We start from the raw sequence: 12,430 nt of genomic DNA, 5'->3' as shown, positions 1-12,430 counted from the left end.
CTGGGTGAGCTTGTCTCCCACCCATAGTTGGCAGAAATCACAAGAACCAGGGAGCATGGTGTCTCCTGAGTTCTGAAGTATGTCTTTGTTGGGTCTTAGGGCTTGGAACTGGAATCCCCCTGGGCGAGGCGTGGTGGTTCATGCCTGTAATCCCAGCACTTTGGGAGGCGAGGCAGGAGGATTGCTTGCGCCCAGGAGTTTGAGACCAGCCAGGGCAGCATAGTAAGACCCATCTCTGTAAATACAAAAAAAGTAGTCAGGCATGGTGGTGCATGCCTGTAGTCCCAGCTACTTGGGAGACTGAGGTGGGAGAATTGCTTGAGTCCAGGAAGTCAAAGCTGCAGTGAGCTGTGATAATGCCACTGCACTCCAGCCTGGGTGACAGAGGTAGACCCTGTCTCAAAAAAAAAAAAAAAAAAAGAAAGAAAGAAGAAAGAGAAAAGAAAGAGAAAGAAAGGAAGGAACGAAGGAAGGAAAAAGAGGAAGGGAGGAAGGGAGGAAGGAAGGAAAGAAGGAAGGAAGGGAGAGAGAAAGAAAAGCCTCCACTTGGTGTTGGAAGTCCTGTGTTGAGCCTGCTTCTGGCTGTGATTTGCTGTGTGAACCTGGGCAACACTGTATCTTCTCTGGGCCTCTGTTTCTTATGTTGGGATGACTGAGTTGGAGCCGACATCTCAAAAGTCGCTTCCAGCCTGATGACGAATGGGCCTCCTGTGGAGGGTGCAGCATGATGGGGAAGTCAGGGCTCTGGAGTCCCACTGCCTGGGCTCAGAGCTTGGTTCCACACTTCCTGTCTGACCTTGGTCACATTACTTGAGTCTCCTGAGCTTCAGTCCCTCATCGTAAAATGGGTGGGATAATAGTTGTGAATATTAGATAACATACAAGTCACTTCATATACTACCTGACACATGGTAACTGGCTAATGAGTGACAGCCACCACTTAGATATAAGGACTTGGGGGGTAAAAGACCAGGTTTCCCCATGCTGTTGAAGCAGGCAGCATGACTGGGATGGTTCAATCTCCACAGCGTGGTCAAGGCAGGGCCTGCTGGGGCCCTCCCCATAGGGCGCCCATGACCTGGCTCTCCCCCTTCCAGGAGGCTGTGAAGAGCGGCATTCACCGTACTGTCCACGCCGGGGAGGTGGGCTCAGCCGAAGTAGTAAAAGAGGTGAGGGTCTGGGCTGGCCATGGGGTTCCTCCTCACTGTCTCCTCCCACACTTGGCTCCATTCTGCTTCTCTACAGGCTGTGGACATACTCAAGACAGAGCGGCTGGGACACGGCTACCACACCCTGGAAGACCAGGCCCTTTATGACAGGCTGCGGCAGGAAAACATGCACTTCGAGGTAAGCAGGACAGGGAGTGGGGAGGAACCATCCCCAGCTGTCCCCACTTCCTGTATAGAGAGGCAGAAAGCAGGGCGGGTCCCAGGAACTCGAGGGGTGGCCCCAGGCCCAGACATGGGGGAGGGATCAGCATGGCCTGGGGCCATCCCTGCCAGCCACACACCTGCTCTTCCAGATCTGCCCCTGGTCCAGCTACCTCACTGGTGCCTGGAAGCCGGACACGGAGCATGCAGTCGTTCGGTGAGCTCTGTTCCCCTGGGCCTGTTCAGTTTTGTTCCAGGAAGGCCAAAGAGGGAAGAAACCGTAGGGATTGGCATCAGCCCATGCCGGGTCTCTTACATATGAAATCTCTTCGACACCCTGGGAAGCAGGCATTGCCGTCCTCATCTTACAAATGAGGAATCCGAGGCCCAGATGTGCTGTGGCTTGACTGGGATTACCCAGCTGCTGACCAGCAGAGCTGGGGCCCTACAGCTCATCAGCTGGAGCAGAACGCTCCGCTACTCTGAGGGAAGCTTCCACACTTCCAATTCTCCCAACTCTGCCTCCTGGGCATCACATAGGAAGCAGGAGTCCCTCCGGCCAGCATGTTCTTTCTGGCAGCTGGCCCTTGGGACCCCTGGGCATTCCCCTGAGCGCCATCTTGAGGCTTTCCACCAGAGGGTCTGTTCCACCCTGCCTGGCTCCCATCCTGGAGTCTAACCAGGGTCAAGGCCCTCCTTCCATCCTGTCGCCAAGCCGTAGGAGCAATATCAGGCCTTAGGAAAAAGCCGCCTTCTCCAAGACAAGGACAGCAAGAACTCAGGGTGACCATGGTCAGGCCAGCACTTATCCATCTGCCAGGCATATGAGAAGGGGAGGGGCTTGGGCTCTGATGTTCTGATAACAGGGGGGTCTTGGGGCTTGCCTTAGGGACACGTGGCACCTGTGGAGGTTCTTGGAGGCATGTGGGTATACCATGGGCTGGAAAAAGATACAGGAGTCATCTGCACAGATATGGTGGCTGAAGGAGAAGCAGTGGCCCCAAGAGGTGGTGGAGCAAGAGGGCCTAGGATAGAACCCAGAAGGACAATGGTATTTAAGGGACTAGCAAAAGAGACAAGTAGGAGGAAAGTCAAAAGTGTGGTGTCACAGAAATCCAGGGAAAAGATTTCCAGAAACAGTCAACAGTGTGAAATTCTGCTATGCAAGTCAATTATGGTCAGAGCTAGGAAAGATCCATTAGATACAAGATGGTGGTCAGGGATCATGCTAAGAACAGCTTCCATGGTATGTTGGAATAGCCAGCTCCCAGTGGGACTGAGGAACAAGCAGGGTAGGGTGCAGAGGGGAAGGCTAGAGAGGGTGGCAGCTGGAGGGGGATGTTGCTTTCCTGGCTCCCACCCCCACGCCCCCACCGGCTGCCATTCTGCATGGTTCCCACGTCTGGCCCCTCTGCTGCCTTTGCCCAGCTCTGGTCTTCAGGATGGGTTGGAGTCTGGAGTTTCTGGTTACATAGACTTGAACAAGTCACCTCAGTTCTGAATTTATCTCCCCGTCTGCACAAGGATCAGATCTTTCAGATCTGTTTGAGGCTGCTGTGAGGATCAAAGGCAGGTGAACGTCAATGTGTTCTGACTATTTATGTAAGAGTAAAAGGAGGCTTGTTCTCTCCTCCTCCCCCTTCTGCAGGCTCAAAAATGACCAGGCTAACTACTCGGTCAACACAGATGACCCGCTCATCTTCAAGTCCACCCTGGACACTGATTACCAGATGACCAAACGGGACATGGGCTTTACTGAAGAGGAGTTTAAAAGGCTGGTGAGTGGGTGTGAGCCATACTGGCCTTGACTCGGGTTTTGGAGTATGGTATCTACAGGTCCAGTCCGGGGCCTGGAACCTTTGGAGAGAGGGAGTGAGTTTGCCTCAACAGTCCAAGACAAGCCCAACCTAGACACTTTCCACAGAGAAGACATCTTTGTGTTGACGTCCTGACCTAGGACCAGGTTTTTGATCCTTTGCTTGGGTTGAGTGCCTTTAAAGAATCCAGTGAAAGCTGTCAACCCTCTCCCCAGAAAGGTGTGTGCAGCAGCTGTGAAGTCTTGCACACTCTCTTCAGGTTGTTCTTAAATCCCAGGCTGAATGAGTCCATTCCTGCAGGTGTCTGCGGGGTGTCTCTGGCCCCCTACATGCCACCCTGTCTCTCAAAGATTTCTCCAACTTCCTTCTCACAGCCCTTTATTATGTAATGACACATTAAGAACACGACCTCATGGTCTACTCTGGCACTTGCTGCCGTGTGACAGTGGACAAATCCTTCCCCCTCTAAGCATATCTGCCCACGTTCAGTGAAGAGGACGGACTATCACTACATTGCTAAGAGCTGCCTTCTTTGTTCTCTGGTTCCATGTTGTCTGCCATTCTGGCCTTTCCAGAACATCAATGCAGCCAAATCTAGTTTCCTCCCAGAAGATGAGAAGAGGGAGCTTCTCGACCTGCTCTATAAAGCCTATGGGATGCCACCTTCAGCCTCTGCAGGTAGGTTCCTGTCTGGGCTTCTGGGCAGTTGCCCTGTCTTGGCCCCAGTGTGGCTTTCTGTGGGACTTCTAGCAAGATGCCCTTCCATTCTTGGGCAGCACCGAGAATGTGTGATGACTCCCTGGTTCCTGGGCCCTGGCTGGGAGCAGCGTCTCATTAGATTGGTTTGTTTTCTATATAACTTCTTGAGAGGCTGTTCTAAGGGGAGACTTTCTGAAGCCCAGTCCCAAAGGTCTGGGCAGTTTGGGACATCTCCATGGCTGCCCAAAGCCAAGGGCAGGGAGTAGGGCCCAGGTCTGTTCTGCTCCTTTCTTCCTATGTGGTCTTGGCAAGGCATCTTCTTGCCATCATAGGAAGGAGTTCCTTTCTGGTTCTGGTGTTCTATGATTTTTACAACATCCTGGGTACTACAAGTTGCCTGATCTTTCTGCTTCTCTGAACCAACGAGCAGGGCAGAACCTCTGAAGATGCCACCCCTCCAAGCCTTCGCCCTGTGGAGTCACCCCAACAACTCTGTGGGGCTGAGCAACATTTTTACATTTAGAAGACCATGATCTCAATGGTCAGTTACTGATGCTCCTGAACCCTGTGTGTCCATTTCTGCACACACGTATACCTCGGCATGGCCGCATCACTTCTCCGATTATGTGCCCTGGCCAGGGACCAGCGCTCTTGAACATGGGCATGGTTGAATCTGAAACCCTCCTTCTGTGGCAACTTGTACTGAAAATCTGGTGCTCAATAAAGAAGCCCATGGCTGGTGGCATGCAGCAGGTGGCATGTAATTTGGTGGTCTTGGGCGGGCCGACGTGGGCAGGACGAGCATGGAGGGAGCCGGGTCAGCCTCCTCAGCAGCAGGGCCTGAGCCTAGGGGTGGCTGTGAATGCCAGGCCAGAGATCCCAATGCTGTGGGCCAAGAGGGGTCTGGAGGCTGTCCTCCTTCCAGAAGAAATAAGGCTTCTCCGGTTGTTGCTCAAACATTCCCTGAACTCTCAGCCCCTCCTAACTCTAGGTTTTAAGGAGTAAACCTTCCTTTTGGGTTCCTGAAGCTGGCAGCTGGGGTGAGAGCGGATGAGATGGAAGAGGGCTCATCAGACACTGGCCTTGGAGGGTGCTGGCCTCTACAGAACGCCAGCATCTTCTCAGAATCGTATGTTCTGGAAGCCTGGGGCAAGTCCGGCTAATTGTGGACTTGGGGAAAATAAGGCCCAACCCCTGTTTTTGCAAGGTTAAGGAGAAATAATCTTAAACCAGTCACACAAATCATCGGCATTTATTTCCTGGGTCCTAGGTGTCACTTATCCTGGTGGACAGGGCAGAGGTGGTCAAATCGTTTTGAGCCAAAATCCCTTCCCTAAAAATGGATCTGTGGAGCTCCATGAGGGAACCTCAGAGATGCACAATGAGAGTTTAGCTAAAATGGCTTAAAAAAATGTGAATTGATTGTCAGCTCTCTCCATATCTGCTGAAAAAAGGTTTAAAATTTTTAAAAAGTTTAAAAGTGTTTTCTAAAAAAGGGACAAGCTGGTCTGGACCCAGAAGATTGGGCTGGAGAGGAGGTGTTGGTTTTGGGACAGGGTCCCTGCCCGGGCCGCTCGCAAGAGGAGCGTTCCTGTGTGGGCTGCTCACTGTAGGGCAGGCCCCGCCCAAGTCCCGGCGCCAGCTCAATAAATAACATCTTGTGGTTACAGTGTCTCGAAAGTGTATCTGGGCACGGTGAGAAGGTGGTGGGAATGTGGAGCCTGTGGCTGTGGGCAGAGGGCTTTCCCGGACTGGAGGCCACAGAGGCCTCTGGGGAGCCTTCTCAGTCTGGCCTGGTTTATCTGGGACATGGGGCTCAGAGAAGAGGCTGCTGGGCCGGTGCCAGGGTTCCCCCTCTGGGAGGGGACAGAAGGTCTCTCGTCCAGCCTTCTTGGACAAGGTCAGATTCAAGACGAGGTGGTCCCATCGCTGCTCTGGGGCTGGTTGCCAGCTTCCTTGTCTGGGGCGCTTCCCTCCACCTGTCCTTCTGGAGAGGAGAGAAAGAGGTTTTTCTTGGGCATATATACACAAAGTAAAGCACAGAAGGAGGTGTGAAAGGGCCCAGCCAAACTGATAGCAGTGGATATGCCCTGGGGAGCAAGACGAGCTGGATTGAGGTGGTGGTGGCCAATGGACTTTAGCCTGGTCTGTAACATCTTTTTACATGGAAATGCACATAGTGTTAGTATAATTAAGAGTCAATTAAGGGTCATTATGGATGGGTGCTTAAAGCATCAAGTGAAGGGCTCTTGAAGGTTGCTTTGTTTGTGCAGGTTCCCCAGAGGGAGAGGCCAGATGTTAAGTCCCCAGTGTGTCACAGGTGCTCAGCAAATGGCAGCTGTTCTTTTTTTTTTTTTTTTTTTTTTTTTTTTAATTTTTGTATTTTTAGTAGAGACAGGGTTTCACCATGTTGGCCAGGCTGGTCTCAAACTCCTGACCTCAGGTGATCTGCCTGCCTCGGCCTCCCAAAGTGCTGGGATTATAGGTGTGAGCCACCGTGCCCGGCCAATGTTCTTCTAAGAGAGTAAAGAGCACCAAACCAGGCCAGCTCAGGGAGCGCCAGGGTGTGGCCTGCATCAGGGCCTGTGGGGGCCAACCGTGCATCATGGGGTGTGTGTTGTACCTCCTTCTCAAATCCATCCTGTCAGACATCTTGGCAGGGTGAGGGGCAGCAGCAGGCTCATAGAGATGGAGCACCTCACACGGGGAGTCAGGATACAAGCCAAGTCTCCTCACTTTCAGCTTCCCTTGAGCCCCCCTGTGCAAGGTGGGACAGGCAGCTCCTGCCACCCACTGCACCAGCAGTGCAGGGTGAGGGGAGTGCCAAACTCACGCCCAGGCCCCAGTCTCCATGCCTTCCTCCTCAGGCTGCATGATAAACAGGTGTCTTTTCATAAGGTGCACCACGTGGGGCCTGGCATGTGGGCAGAGCTCAACAGGTGGTACATTCTTAAACCCCAGTGACACTGTGCAATGTCACTAGGTGCCCTACAAGCTCACCGAGGGCCTGAGTTCAAATCCAGCCCAACCAGACCACACCTTTTTATCCTTCAGGCTAAGCCCTTCACAGAACCAGGAGAATCACCACCCTACAGCAAGCTCCAGGGTCTGCAGATGGATGGCGCTTTCTCGTGCAATGCACACAGTTAACATGGGGGTGCAACTAGGTCATGACATGCACGAGAAAACTGAGGCCCAGCGAGCTGAGCTGATTTGCCTGGATCAAGGGTGGATACCTCTGCCTGCCACCAAGGCTAGTACCCCTTCTACCAAATTGAACCTCTTCCAGTAAGCAGCATTCCTGAAGGTTTATAGAGGCCTGACATCAGCACTGCCTCACTGTGCCCCTGCGGCAAGCTAGGAAGTGGGTGGCAGCTCCGGACCCTATCCCGAGCCTGCTGCCTGGAAAGCCTGCTCTTATTCCCAGCGGGGTGGCGCCTGGAACTCTGTACTCCCCCTGCCCTGGGGAGTCGCTGGAGTGGGCGTGACCCGCAGCCCCGCCTGTGAAACGGAACTGCTCCCTGCGCGCTTCCCGGAAGGCTCCCTGGCCAGTCACTCTTGCCTGGACGCCACCATGAGTGTTTCATTGCCTTCAGTGAGCACTGTTCTTTCCTCAGGCACCCTTTTTAAATGTCAGTCACCCTGGCAGGTGAATGTCATGTAGCCAGAGGACGCACACTTTAGGGAATCTGAGTCAGTGAAAACAGCTGTTAGGAGGGCCTGGGCACATGGGCCAGCAGCTACAACTGCTGAGGGAGAGAGAGACAGAACAGAGCTCACCAGAGCTGAGGGTGAGGACACAGAAGCCTTGAGAGAGAGCCCAGGGCAGCGTGCCCAGTGTGGCAGCTGGACATGCTGGTCATTCAGTCGGTCAATGAACAGCCATTGACTTGGTACCTCCGTCATGTGCCAAACACCACCAGGCACCGAAGGCACAAGACACAGAGCCTGTGCTGGAGAAGATCAGTCTAGAGCAGGGCCATTATGCTCAGTGGGCTCATGGAGGCAGCAGGGAGAAGAGGTGCCTCCCCGGTCTGGGAGGGGCACTGCAGTCAGGGAAGGCTTCTCAGCTGAGCAGATGCCTGGGTCTCTAAGAATGAAGAGAACCCAGCGAGGCAAGGGGAGGGAGGGGAGAAGCAAACAGAGGTGCAGCGTGTGAAGGCCCACAGGGCCTTCTGAGTGATCAAAGTACTTTACTATGGCTGGTGAGAGGATGAGAGTTGAGGCTGGAGAGGCGAGCAGGGTGAGCCTGTGGAGGTTCTGCCTGGGCCACGTGACAGACGAGGATGAATAGATCATGGGACAGGGAAGGCTTGCGGGGTGGGGTTCCGTTGACAGGGTGCCGGGGGCTCTCTCTCAAGCCGGCCAGATTCTATATTAACTCCCTGGGTGGCCCAGAGCAAGTCCTCCAACTTCTCTGGGCCTCAGTTTGTCCATCTGTAACATGAGAGGGCTGGGTCCATGCACCTGCAAAGTCTTCTCTGTTCTGTACTTTTAATTCACTTCTGGCCAGTGAGGGGCAAGAAGACGAGGGCTACCCAGGGAAGGGCAGGGCTGTGGCCCTCCATGGACAGCCCACGGGGAGACAGATGCAGCCTGAAGGCTGTGCTGTGAGAAGCACACACGGCCTCTGGTGCTGTGAGAGCAGGAGGGAAAGGCCTCAGCCATGCAGGGGTCAGGGAAGCTTCCCAAGGAAATTCCCAGGCTGACTGTGGACTTCAGCCAAGGGGTTCTCTGAGGGAATGGAGGCGGCGGGGGTGTTCCAGCCAGTACTTGGGTGGGTGGATGCTGTTTCCTTTTGTCATTTGGTCTGTGGTTACCAAGCACCTGCTGTGTGCCAAACAGAATGCAAGGCCTGTGCCCTCCTGGCGCTCACATTTAGACTCATGAGACCTTGTCAGAGAGTGATGAGGGCCATGTAGTTGGGGAAGGCTGATCTAGCAGTCAGAGAAGGCCCCTTGGAGAGGCTTGACTGAGAAACAGACCAAAGGTAGATATAGCTGGAGGGTGTCAGGGAGAGGAGTGGCATCGGCTGAGACTTGGGCAGGGCCCGGCCTACAGCAGGACTGCCCCAGGGCAATGTGACAAGCTTAGCTTCACTCAGTGAAGCCACTGGGGGATTTTTTTTTTGGCAGAAGCACGATGGACAGAATGGTTTAAATGAGGTCTGCCGGCTGCTGCATAGAGCTGAACAGGAAGGGCGGAGATGGGTGTAGGGAGCCCAGGGAAGCCGGACGCTATAGTCAGCCAGGTGAGAGCTGTGAGTGGCCAGAGCCAGGTATAGCTGTGGGGATAGCGAGAAGTGGAGGGACCTGGGATGTATCTTGGAGGAGAACTGACAGGACTTATGGGTGGGCTAGGGGGCAGGGGGAAAGGAAGAGTCCCGGATGCCCGGCCAGAAGAGTCCTTGGGGCCTGAGACTCAAACATCTTCCAACCTAGAGATTGCTGGACTCTGCCACTGACCACGGGGCAGGCCTGACTTAAATGTGGTTTCTTCTCTAAGAAAGTATGGGCAGTCTAGGACTTGGAGGCCAGCCCAGGGCCCAGCAGAGGGCCTCTGGCATGCAGTAGTGCCAAGGACCTGCTGGCTCTAACCTGCCCCCTCGAGTGCCAGCTCCCCCATGTCTCCAGCCAGCTTCCTCACGCTCACAGCCTCCGAGTCTCCCTGGATGTCAGGGACTGCATTCCGACGGCCTGTCCGGTCACAGGAGATGAAGTCCGAGTAGGAGGACTCGACCTCCATCATGCCTGTCGCATCGCTCCTCAGGCCTGTGGGGACAGGAGGCAAGGGGGCAGAGGTAAGTCCAGATGCGTTCTGCAGAGAAGACAGCTCCAGTTCCCCAGCATAGTGGCTTCTGTCAAAATGACAGTTATTGCCTCTTATTGAAAACAAAGCAAAAAGCACAGAAAAGTACAAAGAACAAAACAAGTCACTCATAATTCCACACCCAGACAACCACCATCAACATTTGAAAGAACATGGGCTCAGACTTTTCTTTAAGTAAAATTATTGACAAACATGTACACACATTTATTAATACCATGCGCCAGGCACTGGTGCAGATACCACCATGAACAAATTGGCCATGGTCCCTGGCCTCACAGAGCTTACCATCTACTGCAGGTGGCATAAAGTCACCTCATACCTAAGTCATGGCCTTGGTGCTCAGGGCTTCAAGGAAGAATGCAGGGTGCTGGAGTGATCACTGGGACCTGATCAAGGCTGGAGGTCACAAAGTGACATTTTAGCTGAGAACCAAGGATGATGAGGTGTCATGCAGATGAAGAGTGAGGGGAAGAGCATTACACAGAGGGGAACAGCACGTGTGAAGGCTCTGAGGGAGGGAGGCATGAGGGCTTGGAAGGACAGAAAGAGCCAGCAAGCGGGAGCATGGCAGAAGAGGGACAATGACACCAAGGACACTGCTGAGGTAGGCAGGAGCCAGACCACATCGGGAACTTGGTTCCTTAGGGGCTTTAGGCCAGGTCATGAAGGAGCAGCTGTGCATTTTCAAAGATGACTCTGGCAGCTGGGCACAGCAGTGCCGGGAAGGGGCAAGTTAGGAGGCTCCTGCAAAGTTCAGGTGCCAAGATGGTGAGTGGAGGAGGAGGGCAGTGGGAAGGATTCTAGATGTAACTTGGAAATCAAACCAACAAGAAGTAGTGTTGGACTGACAGGTAATTTAGGTTTCTGGTGTGAATAAGTAGGTGGACAGAAGTGTGGTTTGCTGACATGTGGAAGAACAAAGGATGAATATTTGGGGGCATAAAGTCCCATTTGGCCTATTTGGTAACTTTGAGATGCCTGTGAGCCCTCCAAGGGGAGAGGTAGGCTAGGTACATAGAACTAGGAGGCTGGAGCTCAGAAGAGAGGTGGAGTGCGGAGGAAAGATATGAAATTAGTAGTTCTAGATCAAGACCATCCTGGCTAACACAGTGAAACCCCATCTCTACTAAAAATACAAAAAAATTAGCCGGGCGTGGTGGCGGGCGCCTGTAGTTCCAGCTACTCAGGAGGCTGAGGCAGGAGAATGGCATGAACCCAGGAGGCGGAGCTTGCAGTGAGCCGAGATTGTGCCACTGCATTCCAGCCTGGGTGACAAAGCAAGACTCCATCTCAAAAAAAAAAAAAAAAAAAAAAAAAGAGAAAGAAAAAAGAAATTAGTAGTTCTTACTACAGAGATAGCAGTTAACAGCCCTAGTGCTTGGTAACACAGTCTAGAGAGAGGAGAGAAGAGCGCCACATATATAAAGAAGAGCCACATACACTTAGAAATGATTTGGGACCATACTTTATGTTGTGTTTTGTAGCCTACTCCTTGGGATGCTTTAGAACATGTCACTAAGGCTCCCTCCACATGAATTTTGTGCCAGCATACTTGGATGGGCCATGATTTACTCTAGGATGAGGCCTCCAGAAATGAACACAGAGGTACTTTCCAGTTTTCTACCGCCACACACAGCACTGGGCCTTTATGAAAGTCTCTGTGCCCATGCCTAATTATTTCCTGAGAGTATATCCCTAGAAGTAGAACTGCTGGGCTAAAGGGAAGGGTGAAATAATTTTTAGATTTTTGACACATTTCCCAGTTGCCTTCCCAAATGGCACAGTGGTATTCATGATGACAAAAAATTGGCAGAAAGACTTATAAAGTCAGTACTGTTTTTATTTATATTCCCACCAGTAGCACATAAGATTGTCCATTTACGTACTCTTGGCAACAAGAAGTACTGCTACTATATTAACAAAAGGTTAATCTGCGAAGGAGATTAACCCTTCGCAGTATCTCTCATTTATGGCACCTGTAGTCCCAGCTACTCGGGAGGCTGAGGCAGGAAAATGGCGTGAACCCAGGAGGCAGAGCTTGCAGTGAGCCGAGATCACGACACTGCACACTAGCCTAGGTGACAGAGCAAAACTCTGTCCAAAAAAAAAAAAAAGTTGATATAGAAGGAGAGAATAGAACAGTGGTTACCAGAGACTGGGAAGGGGAGAGGAGAGGAAAGGATGGAAAGCTTGTCAACGGGTACATAGTTACAATTAGATAGGAGCAGTAAGTTCCTGTTCTATTGTACAGTACGGTGGTGGTTAACAATAAGGCATTCTAGGCCGGGTGCGGTAGCTCATGCCTATAATCCCAGCACTTTGGGAGGCCGAGGCAGGTAGTTCACCTGAGGTCAGAACTGGCCAACGTGGTGAAACGTCGCCAACGTGGTGACAGGCTGGCCAACGTGGTGAAACGTCGCCTCTACTAAAAATACAAAATTAGTCGGGTGTGGTGCCACATGCCTGTAGTCCCAGTTACTCTGGAGGCTGAGACAGAAGAATCGCTTGAACCCATGAGGCGGAGATTGCCATGAGCTGAGATCACGCCACTGCACTCCACCCTGGGCAAGACAGAGCGAGACTCCGTCCCAAAAAAAAAAAGGGGGGGGGGGCATTCTATATTACAAAATAACTAGAGAAGCTTTTGAATATTCTCATCACAAAGAAATAAATGCATGAGATGATGGATATGCCAACTGCCCTGATCTGATTATT

The 12,430-nt window shown here is 52.5% G+C and overlaps 2 protein-coding genes across 11 annotated transcripts in view; one reads left to right on the top strand and one right to left on the bottom strand.

Annotated features, from left to right (window-relative positions):
- Nucleotides 1-4,635, top strand: part of ADA (adenosine deaminase) — a 32,314-nt gene extending 27,679 nt beyond the window's left edge. Inside the window, exons 7-12 of one of the 8 annotated variants that reach the window (XM_054466485.2) lie at nt 1,098-1,169; nt 1,246-1,347; nt 1,523-1,587; nt 3,019-3,148; nt 3,763-3,865; nt 4,317-4,635. In XM_054466485.2, the coding sequence (XP_054322460.1) occupies nt 1,098-1,169; nt 1,246-1,347; nt 1,523-1,587; nt 3,019-3,148; nt 3,763-3,865; nt 4,317-4,330 (486 nt within the window). In that variant the 3' untranslated portion in view covers nt 4,331-4,635. Of the gene's footprint in view, nt 1-1,097; nt 1,170-1,245; nt 1,348-1,522; nt 1,588-3,018; nt 3,149-3,762 lie in introns of all 8 variants that reach the window. The other 7 variants (XM_063659528.1, XM_054466484.2, XM_054466483.2 and 4 more) reach the window with 7 other exon arrangements.
- Nucleotides 4,636-5,119: 484 nt separating this feature from the next.
- PKIG (cAMP-dependent protein kinase inhibitor gamma) overlaps nt 5,120-12,430 on the bottom strand; it is an 87,687-nt gene continuing 80,376 nt past the window's right edge. For all 3 annotated transcript variants that reach the window (XM_054466491.2, XM_054466492.2, XM_054466493.1), the window contains exons 3-4: nt 9,484-9,657; nt 5,120-5,873 (exon numbers count right to left, since the gene is read on the bottom strand). In XM_054466491.2, coding sequence (XP_054322466.1) covers nt 5,794-5,873; nt 9,484-9,634 — 231 coding nt within the window. In that variant the 5' untranslated portion in view covers nt 9,635-9,657 and the 3' untranslated portion in view covers nt 5,120-5,793. The remainder of the gene's footprint in view (nt 5,874-9,483; nt 9,658-12,430) is intronic.

This window comes from Pongo pygmaeus, chromosome 21 (genome assembly GCF_028885625.2).
Source record: "Pongo pygmaeus isolate AG05252 chromosome 21, NHGRI_mPonPyg2-v2.0_pri, whole genome shotgun sequence".
NCBI classification, from domain to species: Eukaryota; Metazoa; Chordata; class Mammalia; order Primates; family Hominidae; genus Pongo; species Pongo pygmaeus.
The sequence above is the reverse complement of the archived record's forward strand: the minus strand, read 5'-3'. Positions and strand labels throughout refer to the sequence as shown.